At 46.8% G+C, this 20,868-nt stretch overlaps 1 protein-coding gene across 5 annotated transcripts; it reads right to left on the reverse strand.

Annotated features, from left to right (window-relative positions):
- Window positions 1–299: 299 nt before the first annotated feature.
- Window positions 300–19,436, reverse strand: LOC133411675 (calcium/calmodulin-dependent protein kinase type 1D-like). Of its 5 annotated transcripts, XM_061694328.1 has the most exons (14): window positions 19,169–19,436; window positions 18,599–18,708; window positions 16,561–16,673; window positions 13,705–13,830; window positions 9,573–9,647; window positions 9,342–9,480; window positions 7,861–7,984; window positions 6,218–6,293; window positions 5,552–5,664; window positions 5,400–5,478; window positions 3,229–3,316; window positions 1,557–1,870; window positions 1,371–1,472; window positions 300–792 (listed from the first exon to the last, which is right to left on the reverse strand). In XM_061694328.1, exons 3-13 carry the CDS (start codon window positions 16,644–16,646, stop codon window positions 1,415–1,417), a joined length of 1,278 nt encoding a protein of 425 aa, XP_061550312.1. In that variant the 5' UTR covers window positions 16,647–16,673; window positions 18,599–18,708; window positions 19,169–19,436; the 3' UTR covers window positions 300–792; window positions 1,371–1,414. The 5 variants fall into 5 exon arrangements, with proteins under 5 accessions (XP_061550312.1, XP_061550303.1, XP_061550293.1 ...); XM_061694319.1 differs by having other exon boundaries at window positions 300–1,472; window positions 18,599–18,701; XM_061694309.1 differs by having other exon boundaries at window positions 300–1,472.
- Window positions 19,437–20,868: the final 1,432 nt, after the last annotated feature.

A 20,868-nucleotide genomic window follows, 5' to 3' on the forward strand; every position in this document is an offset into this window, starting at 1 on the left:
GGATGTGGGAGGAAACCGGAGTGCCCGGAGAAAAGCCACGCAGGCACGGGGAGAACATGCAAACCCCACACAGGCGGGGCCGGGGATTGAACCCCGCACCTCAGAACTGTGAGGCAGACGCTCTAACCAGTCGGCCGCCACTGGGGAACAATTTCGAAAAAAAAAATTCTGTTGACTTCGATTTATATGCTGCAAAACTAAAATTGCCATGCTGATTCCAAAATTGCAGTCAGTTTTTTTTTCTAGCACGTCAAGTTTTTTTCTCCACAGCTTCTTTCATATTTCATTGTATGTCAATATTGGAAAAGTTATATAAAACAAGCACATATCTGTTTTCACTTTTTTTTTTTTAGAAAACGGTGATCTATAGTTCCAAAACTTGACATGATAGAGAAAAAGTGAGATCGGTTTTGGCTTCCGCACCCAAAAATTTGCTAGAAACAGCTGTCAGTCATAACTCAACAAAAATTGTGTTCCCCTGTGTAATCTTTTTCATCTGACACATGATAGGACGCATGAGGGGTAAAGTGAGCCCATCGTTGTTCTTTAATCCGAGTGTACGGCATTACCTGGGTGTATTTGTGAAAATGTGTGCTTACTCTTGTTTGGGGGAAGCCTCATGGGGACTTTTGTATCTAGATCACTAAATCTAAATGACAAATCCGTCCCACTGGCTGGAGTTGATCGAGATCTGCGAGGTTTCGTCACAGGATCAACCGCTTCCCATTTTCAGCACCGGGCGGCGCTGTAGACAAAAAAAAACAAAACAAAAAAAAACGCAGCCACACTGACCTGCAGAGGGACGACACACACTCAGAGTCATCAGAGCCTTGCATTGCATCCGTCTGCTTTGCAAAGGGTAACTTCATTCCGGCTTGTATGATAGTTAAGAATGTCCGCTTGTTGGTGACGGAAGGGTTAGTCCGGTGTTTCCCAACCTTTCTTGAGCCAAAGCCATATACAGTATTTTACATTAGAACACTCCAGTGGCGGGCCACGCATTTGCTACGAGGACCTCCAGTGGGGGTTTACCCGACTTGGTCCACCCCTTCATCCGACCACTGCATATCAGGTCGCAATTCTACAAATCATCACATGCACTGGAAACAGTGCAGCCAAGAGAAAGGCAAGCAAAATGGTGACAATAGACTGCTGGCAATCAATTCACACAATTTCATGGAACAAAATATCCGAATTTAGGCTGTAAATGTAGATCGGTGCCCTGACGGCCCACTACAGGAAAAATCTCAGGGCACACCGCCAAATAAAAATGCACAAATTAAGTTTGACGAGGCTCGGTGCTCGGGAATCAGCGGATTATTCGAGCAGGTTCTTTATCTGTATGGAACTGAAATGAATTCTTCACCGACCGTGAAAAGAGCTCTTTTCCCCCCAAGTCAACTTCAGTCAAGCTTCACATGACGGCGCAAACGCTGGTCTGAAGGGTCTTTCCGATTCTGTTCTTGGCGCACCTGGAAAGAGAGCAGACCTGCGGCGTGAGCGCCGCTCCGTCGACTATTCCAACATCGGCAGCGTGGCCCTACGCTGATACGTACCCGTTGAGGTTGGCGGGCTCCGAGTGGTAGATGTACTTCCCCTGCTCAGCGACGGTGGGCGCGCGGTGCACAGTCTGGCTGGCCTTCGGCGGGCGGAAGCGGCACTTCAAGTCCACGTGGCCGGCGAGCGGGCCGGCGTGATCCGCGGCCTCTTCGGTCTCCTTCTCGGGGTCGAGACGCTTGCGCCGCGAGACCGGAGGGGATGCCTCGACCGCCCGGATGTCCGGGACTCGAGCGGACTCGGGGAGCCGCTCGGCGTGGGCGAGCCGCAGCTTCTTCATGTGGTTGACGGCCACCGTGGCGTTGAAGGCTTTCTGCCGACATATCGCAAGTCCACGTTTTCAAGTCCGAACTACACTGCATTTCAATAAAAGGAACTAAAGCCTCCAGTGAATTAACAACGGCACTTCAGAGTATTAAATCACGTGCACTCTTCAACCCGAAAATAAAACAATCCCTACTGGAAAAAAATCTCACCTGATGAATAATGGGGATCATTATTCATCCGTGCCATCTTCATGTAAATATTGAAATTCCATCCATCCATTTTCTACACCGCTTATACTCACCGGGGTCGCCTATCCCACCTGACTGCGGGCGAGAGGCGGGGGAACACCCTGAACTGGTCGCAGATATTGAATTGTATTCACATTTTTAAAGGGCTTCATTTCATAAACTTTGCCTCCACCTTTTCATTTTTAACCTGTACATATTTGTGTTTGCATATTTTCCATCCATCCATTTTCTGCACCGCATATCCTCACGTGGGTCGTGCTGGAGCCCATCCCAGCTAACTGCAGGCAGGAGGCGGGGTACACCCTGGACTGGTCGCCATCCAATCGCAGGGCACATAGAAACAAACAAGCATTCGCACTAACGTTCACACCTACGGACAATTTACAGTCTTCAAAGAACCTACCGTGCGTGCTTTTTGGGGGTGTGGGAGGAAAGCGGAGTGCCCGGAGAAAAGCCACGCAGGCACGGGGAGAACATGCAAACTCCACACAGGCGGGGCCGGGATTTGAACCCGCAACCTCAGAACTGTGAGGCGGATATGATCACCGGTCCATCACTGTGCCGCCGTTTTTGCCCTCTTTTGCCATTTGTAAATCTCCTTCCTTATTTGGTTACCAGTAAATACTTTTTTCTACTTTCTAAAGTCCCTGTACAGTGAAAATAAGTCAAATAAGTATCTACAATGAGGCTTCAAAATGGTGAAAAATTAACTCACGCTGTCAATTGATTGTTGCACCTCTAATACCCCCATTTATGGTATGTGCAGTCTCACCATTACGACCACACTGGTAAATCTAAAATCCGTTTCAGTAGACACAACTCAAATGTGACTCAGAAGAGCCTTTAGTGAACACAAACTTGGTCGCACCGGTTCAAAAGAATGCTAGTTCTGAAAAACCTTTTCATTTTTGTGTATTCCGCGGTGAAAGAATGACATTTCGGGTGTTTTTATTGCTGTCAAAAGAGGAGAAATTTGATGGGAGTTGTCGAGTATTCAAGGGTTAACAGTGAAGTGCATTGCCATTTCCTTGACAGTGCAAGCCTTCCATCGGCGACCTCGCTTACGCAACACTCGACTGCCCTACATCATGGGCGATTCAGGCCGTCACCCGGTTGATCTCCCGGCTTAGCCGATATCGACGAGGCGAGCACTGACCTTCCACTTGGACCTGGCAAAGTTCTTTTGGATCTGCACGCTGACCGAATAGTAGATGTCCTGGCTCTGCGCCGTCTTTCCGATGATCCTGGGAAAGCACGTAACGCAAATGTGTTTTCGGGTCGGCGCTCAGTCTTTCATCTGTTCGTGGGACCTGACCGCTCATCTCACTTTACGTGTGCGACTTCAAAAAGAAACTGCCAAAAACGGCCTTACTGAAAATAAACGAGGAAAAAAGCAATGAGATGAAGAATATATTAGTTCATTTACGCAAAATTATCTGACAATCAAGCAAGAATTTGACCTGTTTCTGAAAACAAGTTAAAGTACAGTACACAAGCCTCAATGTCTATTAATACTACCTACACTTGTTGAATTAGGGAATTATTTTTTCTCTAAGAAACCATCCATCCATCCATCCATTTTCTACCCCTTATCCGAGGTCAGTTCGCGGGGGAAGTAGCTTTAGCAGGGATGCCCAGACTTCCCTCTCCCCAGCCACTTCATCCATCTCTTCCGGGGGGATCCAGAGGCGTTCCCAGGCCAGCCGAAGGACGTAGTCTCTCCGGCGTGTCCTGGGTCATCCCCGGGGACTCCTCCCGGTGGGACGTGCCCGGAACACCTCACCGGGGAGGCGTCCGAATCAGATGCCCCAGCCACCTCATCTGGCTCCTCTCGATGTGAAGGAGCAGCGGCTCTTCTCTGAGATCCTCCCGGATGACCGAGCTTCTCGCCCTCTCTCTAAGGGAGAGCCCGGACACCCCGCTCGTGACCATAGGTGAGGGTAGGAACGTAGATCGACCGGTAAATCGAGAGCTTCGCCTTTCGGTTTAGCTCTTTCTTTACCACAGCGGATCGATACAAAGTCCGCATCACTGCAGACGCCGCACCGATCCGCCTGTCGATCTCCCGTTCCGTTCTTCCCTCACTCGTGAACAAGACCCCGAGATACTTGAACTCCTCCACTTGGGGCAGGATCTCATCCCCGACGCGGAGAGGGCACGCCACCCTTTTCCGACTGAGGACCATGGTCTCGGATTTGGAGGTGCTGATTCTCATCCCGGCCGCTTCACAATCACCTGTGAACTGCTCCAGTGATAACCAGTCATAACCAGTCATACAATTTCAATACCAAGTTATAATACCTTATTCGCATTTTGAAGGAAAAGCCAAATGCTCTTCCACAAAAACTGCCTGATGAGAAGAATGATCTTGGCAGAGATAGAACACGCCCACTTTGCATTCATTAGAGATATTTCACCTCGGTTGGATTGGAGTTTTTGCATTGTGCTGAATTTCTTACGAAGGCCGTTTGGGAGAAGACCCCTTTCATTTTCGAATTGTGAAATGTGCTATTGTGGGGCAAGCTAACGGGGATCAAATTGAAGAAATAAAATGGCCAGAAAATGAGGTACACCCAAAGGCAGGTGTTGCGAGAGACCGCATCTACGTCCTCAGTTAATGTGCAGTATTTCGCTTATGCCACATGCACGGCTCATCTTTCTTCCTGACACGTCTTTCTTTGATCCTTTCTTTGTTGAAAGCCGTCTCAGTCATCCATTCATCCGAATGCAACGACAACGCAGCGTGCGTTCCGCAGTACGAGATGTGTACAAATAACCCAGCCGTTCGCCAGGGACGTGGCTCTTCGAGGGAGGGGCAGGAGGTCAAAGTTCAAAGGGAGTTGCTGGCTTTGAAGGGAGCGGTTGGCTGCTTGATGTGAAAACACTCAGGTCGTATGTGGAAAGGAAAGTAACAGGACTGGTTCTCGTCTCCTCGCATCTCCACAACGTTCTCTTTTCGTTGCTGTGGGTGGGCTTTTTTTCAAATGAGGGTTTCAAGTTAGGTTTAGGGTTTTTCAATGTTCAAGTTTTAACTGAGTGTTCGAAGTTAGGGTTAGGGTTTTAAATGAGCGTTTGAAGTTAGGTCAAGGTTTTAAATGAGCGTTTGAAGTTAGGTCAGGGTTTTAAGAGAGTGTTTGAAGTAGATTGAGGTTTTAAATTAGGTTTGTTTTTAAATGAGGGTATGAAATTAGTTTAAGGTTTAAAATGAGGGTTTGAAGTAGGTTAAGGTTTTAAATAAGGTTATGGTTTTAAATGAGGATTTGAAGTTAGGTTCGTGTTTTAAGTGAAGGTTTGAAATGATGGTTTGCCATAAAGGCTTCCACTCACCAGGGGTGCCTGAGCGCTTGCTCAGTGGTGTAGCGCATGAGGGGATTCTTCTGCATCATGTTGCAGATGAAATCTTTGGCTGCGTGGATCAAGAAAGGAGATGACGAGAGACGAAAGACAAAAGACAAAAGAGTGGGGCGGTCACGTCTTACCCGATGTGGAAATGTCGTCCCAGAAGGGCGGGTCAAACTCGTACTGCGCCTCGGTGATCTTGGAGAAGAGGCGCGTCTCGCTGTCTTCGTAGAATGGAGGATATCCGCACAATCTGAAAAGACGCACCACACCATTCGGAACGAGGAGATGTGTGCGGAACTTCATGGGAAACGAATCATCAGAAACAAAATGTCCTATTTGTTTCTACGGCAAGCCCTTTGAACATTTAACAGCAAGACATCTGCAATTCAGTTTGGCCTAGTCAAAAGGAACAGTTCAGATATCCCTCATTCCATTTTCCTGTCCGTAATGAGCATTTCAGAATTCCGCAACGTAATTTCACCGAGGACGAACGAGGTCGTCGCTTTTGCCGTTCGTGTGTTTGTCATTACAGATCTCCATCTGCAAAGGGAATTACGGATATCCACGACGGGATCGTATACTAGCAAGCGGGTAAAAATATGAATTCAGCAATGCGTTGCAATTTTTCTTTTCACAATTCAAATTGGGTTCAGCAAATCTGCTCCTGGCCACTGTGAGGCGCTGTACATGTGGATGGAAGCCAGACAAAATGGCTATTTGAGCGAACAGCGGCAGCGGAGGCAGCGTGAAGCGAGCGACTCCTCATTGGCCTCTGGAGCTGATTGTTTGGGTTTGACACTCACAAGATGTACGTGATCACGCCAATAGACCAGCAGTCCACTGCCTTGCTGTAAGGTTTCTGTGCCAGCACTTCAGGAGCTGCCAGGACGGAAACATGTTGAACAAGTTAGGATTCTTGTAATCTACGTAAGAACAAATACTTGTTTGTGGTAATAACAATTTCATGTATCTCTACTTGATTTTGTTCCTCATATTTTGGACAACTTTCACTTCACTACATTTCTTAAATGAAATTTCCCCTAACCATCTCCGTGACCATCTCGTTATTGCAACATACGGAAAATCAGAAGAAATGGTTTGTTGACACAATGCCTGAAGCATGCCGCACAAAGCGGAAGAATCGTCCTTGCTGTACAGAAAACAATGCGAATGAAAGCGGTGGCGGCAGCACCTGCTGCTGCTCACGCAACATCTCGACGACCGGGGTGACCATCGTGGCGATAATGACGATAACTTGACACACCCGTGGGCGTATTTACAGGAAGAATGTGACAGGACTACTGTATTCACGTGGCGGTAGGTTAAAATAAGAATAAAGTCAAAACATCAATGTTCTTTGAGTTATTGCGAGCTTGTCTTGGCATACAGCTAACGTGATGGCTAGGCTAATGTGTGCTAGGCTATCTTTGCACATTAGCCAACATGGACATCTTCAACGACTGTACACTCGGTATGTTATTTACAGTATTCAAAATAGCTACACATATAAAAATAGAAATAATACAATGAGCCCTAGTTTGTAGCAGCCGGATAACGATTAAGGATTTTACGGCCATTTGTATGTCGCAAATCAGCCCAAATTTTCTTGCCCAAAAATCAATGTAAATCATGAGGAAATTTGTGCCTGAAACTTTGACTCTTTGGTAGAAAAAAATGCCCGGATGTTAGTCTTATTAGGTGAAATGTCATGTTTGAAAAAGGCATTTTCCGATTTTTCAAATGTCCACGCCCGCTCCAGCCGTCTCATTTTCCGGGTCAAACAGAGCAAACAGAAAAGAAGAAGAAGAATAGTGAATCCCGGATGTATACTTTTCTATCGTGGTCAAATCCTATGAACGTGATGATGATGATGAAGCATCATTTTCAAGGCCGAAATCAAGGAACGTTTTCATCTTTGTCGGAATCTCATCTGTATGACAAATTTGGCAAAGGGATTTCCCAACAGCGTAACCTGAAAGAACAAGGATTACCTTGCGCGAAACAATGAGAAAACGCGATTTTGGTGGACCTCTACTCAATCCACGTGCCAGAAATCCGGCACAGAAAAATGAAAAGAAAATCGCAGCCATTTTTCTGGCTTTAGCAACATTCCTATGTAGGCCACTGAAGTCAACTAAATAAATACAAATGAGATTAAATTCAGATAAAACAGTCAAAATTCTAACCGCTAACTTTTTGAAAAAATACTTTCACTTCCTAACTTAAATCCATTTAGTATCAGAAAATGATTGGAAGTACAGCAAGCGTTAAAAGGCTTTTATTGAAGTCAGATTTCACGAGGTGACTTTAACTATCGAGTGATTTTCTGTTGAGATACTTTCAATCGAGTATCACTTTCAGGTACTTTATGCAAAATGGATTCTAATAAGGACGCTGAGGAATAAATCAACAAGAAAGATCCAATCAACAAGATGATTTTCCTCACCAACATAACCCGGAGTGCCACAGGCAGTGGACATTACATCCTTGTCCAACATTTTAGACAAGCCAAAATCACTGATCATGATCTTGGAGTTCTCCTCCGGGCTGTAGTACAGGATGTTCTCCGGCTACACAAAGACAAAATATGCAGAGTGACATGAAAAGTGCAGCAGTGCTGCGAAGAGCGCCCTCCTCATTTGTAGAAGCCGAGAGGGAAAACGTCTACATTTTCCTGATGTAAGATGATTTAGCATGAAACTTACAGTCCGTAGTGAGGTCAAGTATCTGGCACGTTATTCTGGATCAAATGACAGCTGATGAAGACATTTCTAGGCAGCATCGCACGTTGCATGTACAAGCAAACACGCTTGGATGAAACTTGATTGATGATACAGATGTCTGCAGTATACTTTTGCACACATTCAAATTGCCTCTCCCTACAATGATGCTCTGAGACGATGACTCAATAGATGTACCCGTGCAAGGGACGTGTTAGCAAGTGCACGACTCCATACTTTGCAGGCCGAACTAAGAAATCCTTTCAGTAAAAGGATTTCAAATGTATCATATAAAAACTATATCGCATTTGCATCCAATTAACCACAATTACAATGCTTTTAAGGCAAGGCAAATAAATATATTTATGCTAACTATATAGCACATTTCTTACACAAAGTAACTCAATGTGCTTTCCATGATTAAAAGCGTTTAAAAACAAAGAGTCAAAAGATTTAAAAACAAAGTACATAAAATGAAAAGACAGCTTGCTAAAATTACTAAAAATGTACAGTGCAAGAGAAATAATTTAAGAAACGGAAAGGTTCGCAATCAATCATAAGCATGAGAAACAAAAGAAGACTTTTTAACCTGGAATTAAAAACATTCAGACTTGGGGCTGATGTCACTTCTGTTGGCAATTTTTCCACTGAGGAAAAGGGCACTCCACCCTTTTCCGGGATTCGAACCGTCGACCCTTCGGTCATTGGAAGACCAGCTCTACTGATTTAGCCTAAGTATTATGAGGCTTTTTTTTTTTGGCCATGTGGCACAACAATATCTAAATATCGTCACTGTTGGGCTGAAAGCTCATGTTGACATTTTTTTTTTTTGACTTTATTTATTTTTTTCACAAATTGATACTATTGGCAAGTGCCCAAATTAATGACCAACATAAAGTGTTGGAAATGGCTTGCTCTCTTTGTCGATGCAATGTCAATGGCTCAAAATATTCTTGTTTTTTACGGGGGGGGGGGGGGTTCCTGAAAAGTGATGGTTTTGCAGATGCGAGGATTCCGCCTGACGCCAGCCAGCCTTATATCAAATGTCAAAAAGCTGATTTATTAAAATAAACCTAACCCTAACATAAAATGCGGGAAAAGTGAAGGGCTGTGAATACTTCCCCCAATGCACAAATGTTTTTGGGTTTTTTTTGTGCCCATGTCAGGAGGGGTTTATTTCGATGATATCTAGTTTTCCAAGTTGTACCTTGAGGTCCCGATGCACAATGTCGTTGTGATGCAGGTAGCTGACAGCGTGCAGCACCTGTCGGATCACGCGACTGGCGTCCATCTCAGAGTACACGCCTCGGTCCAGGATGCGGTCAAAGAGCTCGCCGCCGGACACGCTGGTCATACGTGGACAAGCAGACACTCCCGTCAATCAAGCTTTCGTTTTTGAACTGCTCCCGGTGCCAGCAGTCCTCCAATTTCCACTCACAGTTGCATGACCAGGTAGAAATAAGTCTGACTTTCATAGAAATCCACCATCGCCACCACATTCTCATGTTGGATTCTGTTCAAGGACAAAAAGTAGATTAATTAAATTCATCCGGTTTTCTTTTTTTTTTTTTTTACTAAAATATATTCCTATAAATAGCAAGATCAGAGAACATTTCAAGAGCTGTGTATATAAACGCAAAAGTATTTCATGTGGATCCAACATACTAAAGAAGCGGCCAAACGCGACTGAACTGGACAATCACGAACAAATTACAGTCAGTGACTCACACCTGGCAATTGACCCTCGCACACATACCAACTCGCTGCAACGGAAAAACTGCAAACCCCAGAGTTCTTCTTGGGAAACAATGTTTTGAGGTGCCACATATTGTACAACAGGGCATGATTCTCAAGGAAGAAGTGGATTGGCCTGAACGCTGTAGCTATGTTTATAATACTGTCATTTCTCGTTTCAGGGCAGACCACTCCACTGAAACGGCCCTTGCAAAAGTGACAACTGATCTTTGACGAGCTATGGATTGCGACACCTCATCAATACTATTACTGCTCGACCTCAGCGCTGCCTTTGATACCGTCAATGACAACATACTGCTAGATCGCCACGAAACGGGTATCGGTATTACAGGCCCAGCACTTTCCTTGTTTAGAGTTTATCTCTCAGAGAGGACGGACCGTGTAATCCAAGGTAATGTGACCTCTGACCTCTATTATAGGGTCACTTGCAGAGTCCCCCAAGGATCGGTGCTTGGCCCTCTTGGTGCTTGGTGATAACATACGCAAATGTAAGATTAGTTTTCACTGTTATGCCGACGCTACGTGCCATTAAAACTAACTAATCCACGCGATTGCGGTAATCTGGAGGCATGTCTGGTTGCGAATAAACAATGGCTGTCCTGGAACTTTTTGCTCCTTAACCCTGAGAAAACTGAGCTGTTGATAAACACAGCCACTTGTTTAAGTACAACACAGAGTTTTGACAAGAGCACTATGACCCAAAGTGACTCAACAAAAAAATCTCAACATTATATTTGACTCTCCTTTCAAACGCACATTAAGAATATTATCATCTCCACAATATGGCTAAAACACGACCCATCCTATCTGCTAGTGACGCAGAGACCATAGTCCACGCAATTGTTATGTCTCGCCTCGACAACTGTAACATGCTGTGGTATAAATAAGTAAAAGGGTTTTCCTGATTTTTCCATTATTTTGGAATAGTACAAGGAGTAAAACAAATCAAACTGATTCGCTTATTGCTTGTTTCCGTCGTTCGGAATAGCGAGTGAGGAAATACACCCTGAGTCCCAGCCTTATACATTTGAAATATTGTTTGTAAACCACAAGATATAGTCCCCTCCAAAAGTATTGGAACGGCAAGGTCAATTCCTTTGTTTTTGTTGTATACTGAAGACATTTGGGTTTCAGATCAAAAGATGAATATGAGACAAAAGGTCAGAATTCCAGCTTTTATTTCATGCTATTTACATCTAGATGTGTTCAACAACTCGGCACAGAGCACCCAGTTTTCAAGTCAGCAAAAGTATTGGAACAGACATTATTAAATGAACTTAAAGTGAATAACATTTGATATTTGGTGGCATTACCCTTACTTGCAATAAGTGCATCAAGGCTGCGACCCATTGACTTCACCAGACTGTTACACCAGAATCAGAATCATTTTTAATTGCCAAGTATGTCAAAAACACACGAGGAATTTGTCTCCGGTAGTTGGAGCCGCTCTAGTACGACAACAGACAGCCATTTGACAGAAAATACTTTTGAGACATAAAAACATAAAAACACAGTACAGAGAGCCACTGAGCAATGAAAGGTTACTGGTAATGCTGGTCATTTTTTGACAATTGTGCAAATGATTCAGTCCTCTAGCAATTTAGAGCAGTTTGAAAAGACTAATACATAGAGCGATAATCTGGTACAGTGACCATTGTGCAAATGGTGCAGATACTTCTCAAGCACATGCGTGGCCAGTATTGGTCAAAAACAGATATGCAAGTAGTGCAGAGTGGCGAGACTACTACAGTGAGTGCACGAATAATGTATAAGTGGCCCCACAGAGATGTGACAACAATCTCAAAACAAGATTGGCAGCATGTTACAATTTAATTGTAAGTTAACGGTTTAAGAAGTTAATGGCACGAGGGAAGAAGCTGTTGGAATGCCTGCTAGTTTTGGTTTGCATTGTTCGATAGCGCCTACCTGAGGGAAGGAGCTGGAAGGAGTGGTGACCAAGATGTGGAGGGTCCAAGAGAATTTTGCATGCCCTTGTCTTAGTTCTGGCAGTGTGCAAGTCCTCAAGGTGGGTACTGATAATTTTTTCTGCAGTTTTGATTGTCCGTTGCAGTCGGAGTTTGTCCTTTTTTGTGGCAGCGCCAAACCAGACTGTGATGGATGAACACAGGACCAATTTTATGACTGCTGTGTAGAACTGCCTCAACAGCTCCTGCGGCAGGCCGTGCTTCCTCAGAAGCCGGAGGAAGTACATCCTCTGCTGGGCCTTTTTGAGGATGGACTTGATGTTGGTCTCCCACTTCAGGTCCTGAGAGACTTTAATTCCCAGGAACTTGAAGGTATCGATGGTTGAGGCAGTTGGACAGCGTGAGGAGCAGCTGTTGCGAAGGATGCCTCCTAAGGTCCACGATCATCTCTACAGTCTAGAGCGTTGAGTGTTCAGCTCCAGGTTGCGTCAGCCGCTCCGCTTCCTGTCGACACGCAGATGGCAGATGACTGCGCTGTCGTCTGCAAACCTCAGAAGTTTGACAGCCGGGTGTGTTGACGTGGAGTCGTTCGTGTAGAGAAAGAAGAGCAACGGAGAGAGGACGCATCGTTGGGGCGCCCCGGTGCTGGTGGTGTGTGTAGATGAAGTGGTGTCCCCCAGCCTCACCTGCTTTTCCCTGCCCGTCAGGAAGCTGTAAATCCACCAGCAGATGGCAGGCGAGACGCTGAGCTGGAGAAGTTTGTAGGAGAGGAGTTCGGGGAGGATGGTATCGAACGCAGAGCTGAAGTCCACAAACAGGATCCTCGCGTAGGTCCCCGCGCTGTCGAGGTGTTCTAGGATGAAGTGAAGTCCTATGCTGACAGCCGCAGACCTGTTTGCTCGGTAGGCAACCTGCATGGGGTTCAGCTGGGGACCTGTGACGCTCTTGAGGTGGCACGAGGCGTTCAAAGGACTTCATGACCACAGATGTCAGGCTGACAGGCCTGTAGTCATTCAGACCTGAGATTGCAGGTTTTTTGGGGACTGGGATGACGGTGGAGCGTTTGAAACAGGATGGTACCTCGCACAGTTCCAGAGATCTATTGAAGATCTGTGTGAAGCCTGGAGCGTCATGGAGCGTCATGGAGCGTAATGTCTTTTTCATGACTTTGTTGACTAACACGTTTTTTAAATATGAGCATTCGCTTGACTGATTTTTTTTTTTGTCTTGAGATACGGGTAAAAATTTTAGATACTCGTGCGCTTTGGACCCCACCACTAGATGGCGGCAGAAAACTTCACGTCCGGCTACTACATTTCATTCCAATGGGGAAAGACGAGTCACTGATAGTGTAGTGGTATACTCGCCTGAGTTTGGTGAGGGCAGCATCGGTTCAGTTCCCTCTCAGTGACGGTGTGAATGTGAGTGCGAATTGTTGTCCGTGACTATGTGTGCCCTGCGACTGACTGGTGACCAGTTCAGGGTGTAGTCCGCCTTTCGCCCGAAGTCAGCTGTGATAGGCTCCAGCACTCCGCGACCCTAACCAGGATAAGCGGAGTTGAAAATGGATGGATGGATGGGGAAAGACGATTTGAGATACGACCGCGGTGACGGAAGGAATTCAACTGTGATCTCAAGGCGGCGCTGTCGAGTTTGATTTGGGACGGCTTGGCGGCGGCCGGCCGGATCTCACTTCATCCCCGCAAACGTCCTTTTTGTCGCGAACTCCGACGTGATAGGACAGGCCCTTCCGATTTGAATCAAATTTGAATTGCGACACTCTTGTCCAATTCAAATTTGGAATCGCAGCAAAACTTTTGAACTTGTAGCGCAACCCGCGGGCACACGGCCCAACAGTTGCGCAGCGTTCGAGATGCCGCTGCCACGTACCTTCTGAGCACGGCGATCTCGTTCTCCAGATTGGCGTCCTTGCTTTGTTTCTTCTTGATGCACTTCATCGCAAACGTCCTTCCCGTCTTCTTCTCCCGCACCATGAAGACCTCGGAGAAGGCCCCTCTGTTTCAGGGAACGCACAGATGCACAGAGGATGAGCTCAATATTTGATTTTGTGGCGCTAGAGGTGGCTTTCAATCACCTGGGATGGCTCATGTCACGAATGTACACATAAATAAACCTTTATTGTCTTGGAGTTGCCCTTTGAGATGAGTCATGGGGTCCACAAAATATATATACATACACAAACACATGCTGTACGTCAGCTTTTTTTGTAAAGTGCAGCAGACAGTTGCGATTTGTTTTCTGTCTGATGAAGAAAGACTCGTATTTTTGTTTTCACACAAAGTGTTGCAACTTGCACAATTTGTGTTGAAAGCATTTCAACAGCATTAGAGGACACTTTATATCTGACGATAAAGTTCAAGTTTATTGTTTAAACTAATTTTCTGATTTTAATTTTCTGAGCCGCTTCTCCTCACGCGGAGTCGCGGGCGTGCCGCAGCCTATCCAAATCCCTGCCCCGCCCGTGTGGAATTTGCATGTTCTCGTGCCTGGGTGGGTTTTCTCCGGGCATTCCGGTTTCCTCCCACATCCCAAAAACATGCGTGGTAGGCGCGGAGACTCTAAATTGCCCGTAGGTATGATTGTGAGTGCGAATGGTTGTTTGTTTCGTGTGCCCTGGGATTGGCTGGCGACCGGTTCAGGGTGTACCACGCCTCCCGCCCGGCGATAGCTGGGGTAGTCTCCAGCAGCCCGAGACCCGTGTGAGGATAAGCGATAAAGGAAATGGCTGGATAGTGACAATGATGAGTTGTTTTCTCTACTGCTTGATTGCTCACATTTGTTGTTCATTTTGGTTTTGGTGAATGAAATCATAAATAAACTTAACTAACACATTCACATCTTTTACAACAGACTTTCTTTCCGTCTAATAAGATGCTAAGATCCAAATCAAGACCCATCCATCCATCCATTTTCCTCCGCTTATCCGAGGTCGGGTCGTGGGGGCAGTAGCTTTAGCAGGGAAGCCCAGACTTCCCTCTCCCCAGCCACTTCGTCCAGCTCTTCCGGGGGGATCCCGGCGCGTTCCCGGGCCAGCTGGGAGACATAGTCTCTCCAGCGTGTCCTGGGTCGTCTCCGGGGTCTCCTCCCGGTGGGACGTGCCCGGAACACCTCACCGGGGAGGGGTCCGGGAGCAATCCTAATCAGATGACCCAGCCACCTCATCTGGCTCCTAGCGATGCGGAGGAGCAGCGGGTCTGCTCTGAGATCCTCCCGGATGACCGAGCTTCTCAGCCGTTCTCTAGGGGAGGGCCCGCACACCCTGCGGAGGAAACCCATTTCGGCCGCTTGTACCCGGGATCTTGTTCTTTGGGTCACGACGCACAGCTCGTGACCATAGGTGAGGGTAGGAACATAGATCGACCGGTAAATATAGAGCTTCGCCTTTTGGCTTAGCTCCTTCTTCACCACAATGGACCGATACAAAGTCCAGATCACTGCAGATGCTGCACCGATCCGCCTGTCGATCTCCCGATCAAGAGCTCAACCTTTTTTTTCATACGAGCTTTATCTGATAATTAATGGGTTAGATGTATCCCTGTGGCCAGGCGACTGTTACTAACAATTTTCAAAGTTCTTTCCTGTCGCGCACATGTCCGAGATGCGAGCGTTGTCGCGTCGCGTCCCGGCGACAGTATGTCGAGCCGTGCCGGGCGGGCGGATTAGGGCCTCCGTCCCCGACGTCACGGAAGCATCTGCGGGTTTTGGGTCGTGCTCGCCGAGATCAGAGACCTAAAGACGAGACAAGCTCCTTTGCGCATTCTTGCGCCTCACTGACTGGCTGACACCCAGCACGGACCACCCGCATGACACTGACCCACTTTCACAAAGGCCTTCACAAGTCTTTTCTTTCTGCTTGTTGTGCAATTGGATCACGCTGCCTCTTGCATGACAAATATAACTCGGGACGTTCGATACCACTTTTTTTCAGACCAATCCTAGTACGAATATTCACTTTTAGGTACTTACTGATACAGATTCCACTAGTAATAATAATCATAATAATTCATTTTTTTAGCGGCGCCTTTCATCTCACCCAATTTTCGAACAAGAGCAAACTACAAATACGGTAAGTAAGTAAGGAATAGTAGAACAAGCCGGCACGGTGGTTGACTGGTTAGCACATCTGCCTCACAGTTCTGGGGACCGGGGTTCAAATCCCAGCCACGCCTGTGTGGAGTTTGCATATTCTCCCCGTGCCTGCGTGGGTTTTCTCCCGGCACTCCGGTTTCCTTCCACATCCCAAAAACATGCGTGCTCAGTTGATTGAAGACTCTAAATTGCCCGTAGGTGTGAATGTGAGTGCGAATGGTTGTTTGTTTCTATGTGCCCTGCGATTGGCTGGCGACCGGTTCAGGGTGTACCCCTGAACTATTGTGACAGGGAAACAATTTGGTGATTCCCGAATGTTGTGCACTTCATTTGTTCCAAAATTATTTCTTTATATATTACAAATACAGCTTTGTTTCTCTATCTTTGCTCGTGACATACAGTGACTGTCATAACAATTGCATGCTCTTCCACTAGATGGCAGAAGTTGCCCATCTGTATGCACGTTGCCGTTCATACAACAGAATAACAATTAGCTTTGTCGCACATTTCACACAGTGAGTCAATTTAGGTCTAAATAAAATCTTCAAATGTAGACTATGCGAACAGATGAAAATCAAGAAAAACAAACGCAAGCATGTGTCGAAATGAATGTCCGGCTGAGTTCGGTGCACTTACGATCCCAACTCCTCTATGAAGTCAAAAATCTCCCGGATGTCTTGCGTGTCCTTTTTCCACGCGTCGTCGGCCTCCTGACGGCCCATGTCTGCGCCGGACCTCGGCACGGATTGCTTGGTGACACAAAGGAGAGAAGAAACACTTTCACTGGACTCACTCGAGACCAGACGACGCGACAATTGAGGAAGCGCTAATCCCGAGCGAGCGAGCAGATGTCCGTCGCGACGCAAAGCAGAAAATCTTTTGGGATGAGAAGAAAGCACACATCGTGAAGGTCGCCGCGGCCTGAACGCATAGACTTCATCTGGCGGGCAACGCAGGCGTTGGCTAACTTTTGGCGATGGGGACAAAGACATTTCTCCACCAAAATTCACAAGGGGTCGCTTACACACACATTTGGGGAAATTTGGCAACCAACACAAAAGATTTGTGGACGGATACGCTGTACTGGAGACTTCTCATCCCCTCCCCGCTCATCAGTACGACACTAATATTAGTCATTCTTGGCAAAGGATTGAGACTATGGCGATGGCAGCCGGGCACTCCAGAGACGCAACTGGGATGTCATGAACCAGTCCGGGTTCCATAATACGTCGTCGCTTTGAAGAGAGATTGCGAGATAGCGTATTCCGACGGCCAACCGGACAAAGCCTCGTTGATGGGACCGATCCTCGGAACTACTTTCAAGACATTTGGAAATTCACACCGGTTTTGGGGGGTTCGATTCCACGGCGGGAGCGCCAGGAGCCCGACAGCATGTGATGAGTTCAAAGGCAAAAGCCGACGACAAAAATCAAGCTGCTCCTTGGTACTCGCAGACACGGCCGTCACTCCGTATTGGGTTTCAGAACTTGCAAACCCAAACAACTCCAATGTAAAACTCATCGAAAATCAACTTTTATTTCAGAAACCCTCGAGCGTCAGGTAGCGTCTTCTCCTTCAAACCCAATCAGCCAGTTGCTTTGACAGACAGAAAAGCGGAAATAATAAGTCGCTGATCGTCACGCTCGCATATCGTGTAAAAGCCTCGCCGCCAGTGCCAAAAACGACAGAAAGAAAGAAAACGGATTGAGACAATTGACTGATTCCGTGCAATCAATGGAATTGGAAGAGTTCATGTCAATTCGAGTTAAGAGTTCATTCAAGAGACTGGAGCTCGACTACACTCACTTGTTATTCATCTTGATTCACAAAGCACATCATTGAGCATTTTTTAAATATTTGGGACTTCTTATATTGGAGTCGTCTGCTTCGGTGATGAAATGACACGAAAGACCTTTTTGAAAGACTATTTCCAAAAATTAGCTTTGACATTTTTTATTACCTTAGAATATCTAAAATAAAAAGTGGAAACTAGGATTTAAAAAAACAACTCTTCATGTGCTCTCACGTCCACTGTAGTTTAGGGGTTCTCACATTTTTGGGGTCCAGGGGAGACATTTTTCCAAGGACCCCTCATAATCCAAATAGCAATTCAACATTATGCACCCCCAAATGCCACTGGAATCATAACTTTGATTTCCTTTCAACTTCAATATTCACAAGCTGTTCAATAGAAAGCAAAAGAAGGGAACCAAATTCAACATCCTGACCAATTTGCTTTCATCTGAGGGTTACAATTTATTATTAATTTTTTTTTTTTTTGTGGACACATGCCAATGATCGATAATATCGGAATGAATTTGCAATTCTTAGATGGTCCCTGAGTTCTTCGGACTCTCCAATTGTTCTGTGTATAGCGCTGTCTAACAAATGACAAACGAATGGCACGTCAAATGCGCTTGGCCTTCGTAAGGACACTCGAGAACCTTCAGCACCACAACAACAACAACAACAACAACAACAATTGCTTTGAATGTATGTATGGTTTTGATCCTTTGTTGATTACAGAGAATCCAAAACAAGTGTGTTTGTGAAAATAATTAAAGATGTTTAATGTATAAAAAGGAAAAACAAAAAAAACAAAAGATGTGACGAATGTTACTTGGAAAGGAATTAAAGGCGGATTAGGGACACTTGAGAGGAGAAGGTTACCCACTTTGCTCTCCTCTGCTGCTCTCTTTTCTCTTACGTAACGGATTAGAAAGACTTCATCCGCTCGCCTCGACAGCTTCAGAATCCTCACACGCAAGTTATGTCAACTGTTTCCTTGGAAGAAAAACCAAACGCATTCATGTTTTCACTTGAATGACCTCCACTGCAGTTCACATTCTTTTTCATGACACTGAAAGTAAACATACGTCATGAATTTCTTTTAGCCGCACGGGCCACCAAACCACAGAGAGACTGTCATTTCCAAATCGCACATCCGTTTATTTATTTTTTTTTTTTTTTGCTCCAAACGCCAAGTGAACAATGATAAGAACAAAAAACGACAACAAAGGTGCAAGCTTGGAAAAGAACAGCGCTTCATTGTAACGTGTGTTCTATTGACGGTTGAGATTATTATCCATATTGATACCTCACAATTTGCCCTCATTGTTTTATCTGCTATTATCAAACACACTTCTATCTCATGATGTGAACGTCTCTACTTTCTTTCAAATTTCAACATGAACTAGAAGGCTTATGCCTGCGTCTATCAATCGATCCATCTTTCAGGACTCACCTGGTGGCTCGCTGCTGTGAGCTCCCCGCCGTGCGCGCGACTGGAAGGTCACGCGTCCCTGGAGGATGAAGAGGAGGAGGCCGACGAGGAAGGGGAGGGGCCTTGCTTGAACGCAGCGCTGCAAGTCGACAAAATGGAAATCATTGAAAAACGTTCCGTTGTCATGACGAGTGAAATGAGGCACTTGTAAGGATGGATGAACCGAGGTCATGCTGAGGAAAAGAAGGCCGCACAGTGGAATAGGGGTCATCGCGTCTGGCCAACAGTCTAGCGAGTCGGCTGGGAGCGGAAACGCAACTGTTGAAGCGTTCTGTCGCTCACTTCTGAATCTTCAGCGAATGACCAATGAGCAGCCAGCGTGCAGTCGGGGGCGGGACTTCATTTAACGTACTGCCACGCCATTTGCGATTCGCCAGTGTTGTCACCTTATCGTGGTGGAGGGGTTTGTGTGTCCCAATGATCCTAGGAGCTAAGTTATCTGGGGCTTTACGCCCCTGGTAGGGTCACCCATGGCAAACAGGTCCTAGGTGAGGGACCAGAAACAAAGGGATTTAGGTCTGGAGCCAGGCCTGGAGGTGGGGCTCGAAGGCGAGCGTGGTTCCCTCTTCCCGTGGGCTCACCACCTTTGGGAAGGGCCATAGGGGTCGGGTGCAGTGTGAGCTGGGCGGTGGCCGAAGGCAGGGACCTCGGCGATCCGATCCCCGGCTACAGAAGCTGACTCTCGGGACGTGGAATGTCACCTCTTTGGCAAGGAAGGAGCCCGAGCTGGTGTGTGAGGTCGAGAAGTTCCGACTAGATATAGTCGCTTTCACCTCCACACACAGCTTGGGCTCTGGTACCAGTCCTCTCGAGAGGGGTTGGACTCTCTTCCACTTTGGAGTTGCCCACCGTGAGAGGCGCCGAGCAGGTGTGGGTATACTTATACCTCGGTTTGGCGCCTGTACATGACGAGAGGGTAGCCTCCCTCCGACTTGCAGCCGCATGTCTTGGACACTCGGGTGAAGAGAGGGGTGGAGCTGTCAAACGATCACCACCTGGTGGTGAGTTGGCTCCGATGGTGGGGGAAGATGGCAGTCCGACCTGGCAGGCCCAAACGTATTGTGAGGGTCTGCTGGGAACGTCTGTCAGGAGTTTCAACTCACCCACATCTCGGGGGCGGCAGGGGACATTGAGTCCGAGTGGACCATGTTCCGCGCCTCTATTGCCGAGGCGGCTGACCGGAGCTGTGACCGTAAGGTAGACGGTCCCTGTCGTGGCGGCAATCCCCTCACCGTCGGTGGACACCAACGGTGAGGGATGCTGTCAAGCTGAAGAAGGAGTCCTATTGGGCCTTTTTGGCCTGTGGGACTCCTGAAGCAGCTGATGGGTACCGGCTGGCCAAGCAGAATGCAACTTTGGTGGTCGCTGAAGCAAAAACTTGGGCATGGGAGGAGTTCGGTGAGGCCATGGAAAAAGACTTTTGGACGGCTTCGAGGAAATTCTGGTCCACCATCCTGCGTCTCAGGAAGGGGAAGCAGTGCAGCATCAACACTGCTGACCTCAACTCGGGACGTTGTGAGTCGGTGGGGAGAATACTTCGAAGACCTCCTCAACTCCACCGACACGCCTTCCCATGAGGAAGCAGAGTCTGGGTTCTCTGAGGCGGGTTCTCCTATCTGTGGCGTTGAGGTCACCGAGGTGGTTAAAAAGCTCCTTGGTGG

Source organism: Phycodurus eques, chromosome 1 (assembly GCF_024500275.1).
Source record: "Phycodurus eques isolate BA_2022a chromosome 1, UOR_Pequ_1.1, whole genome shotgun sequence".
Classification (NCBI taxonomy): Eukaryota; Metazoa; Chordata; class Actinopteri; order Syngnathiformes; family Syngnathidae; genus Phycodurus; species Phycodurus eques.

What these genes read in the sequence shown, in the direction of transcription:
- LOC133411675 (XM_061694337.1), bottom strand. Translation starts at nt 16,646, where the DNA reads ATGGGCCGTCAGGAGGCCGACGACGCGTGGAAAAAGGACACGCAAGAC. An exon ending in GAGATCGCCGTGCTCAGAAG is followed by an intron (nt 9,648 to 13,704) that starts GTACGTGGCAGC and finishes GTCCTTGAACAG; the next exon opens with AATCCAACATGAGAATGTGG. An exon ending in TGGCACTCCGGGTTATGTTG is followed by an intron (nt 6,294 to 7,860) that starts GTGAGGAAAATC and finishes CCGTCCTGGCAG; the next exon opens with CTCCTGAAGTGCTGGCACAG.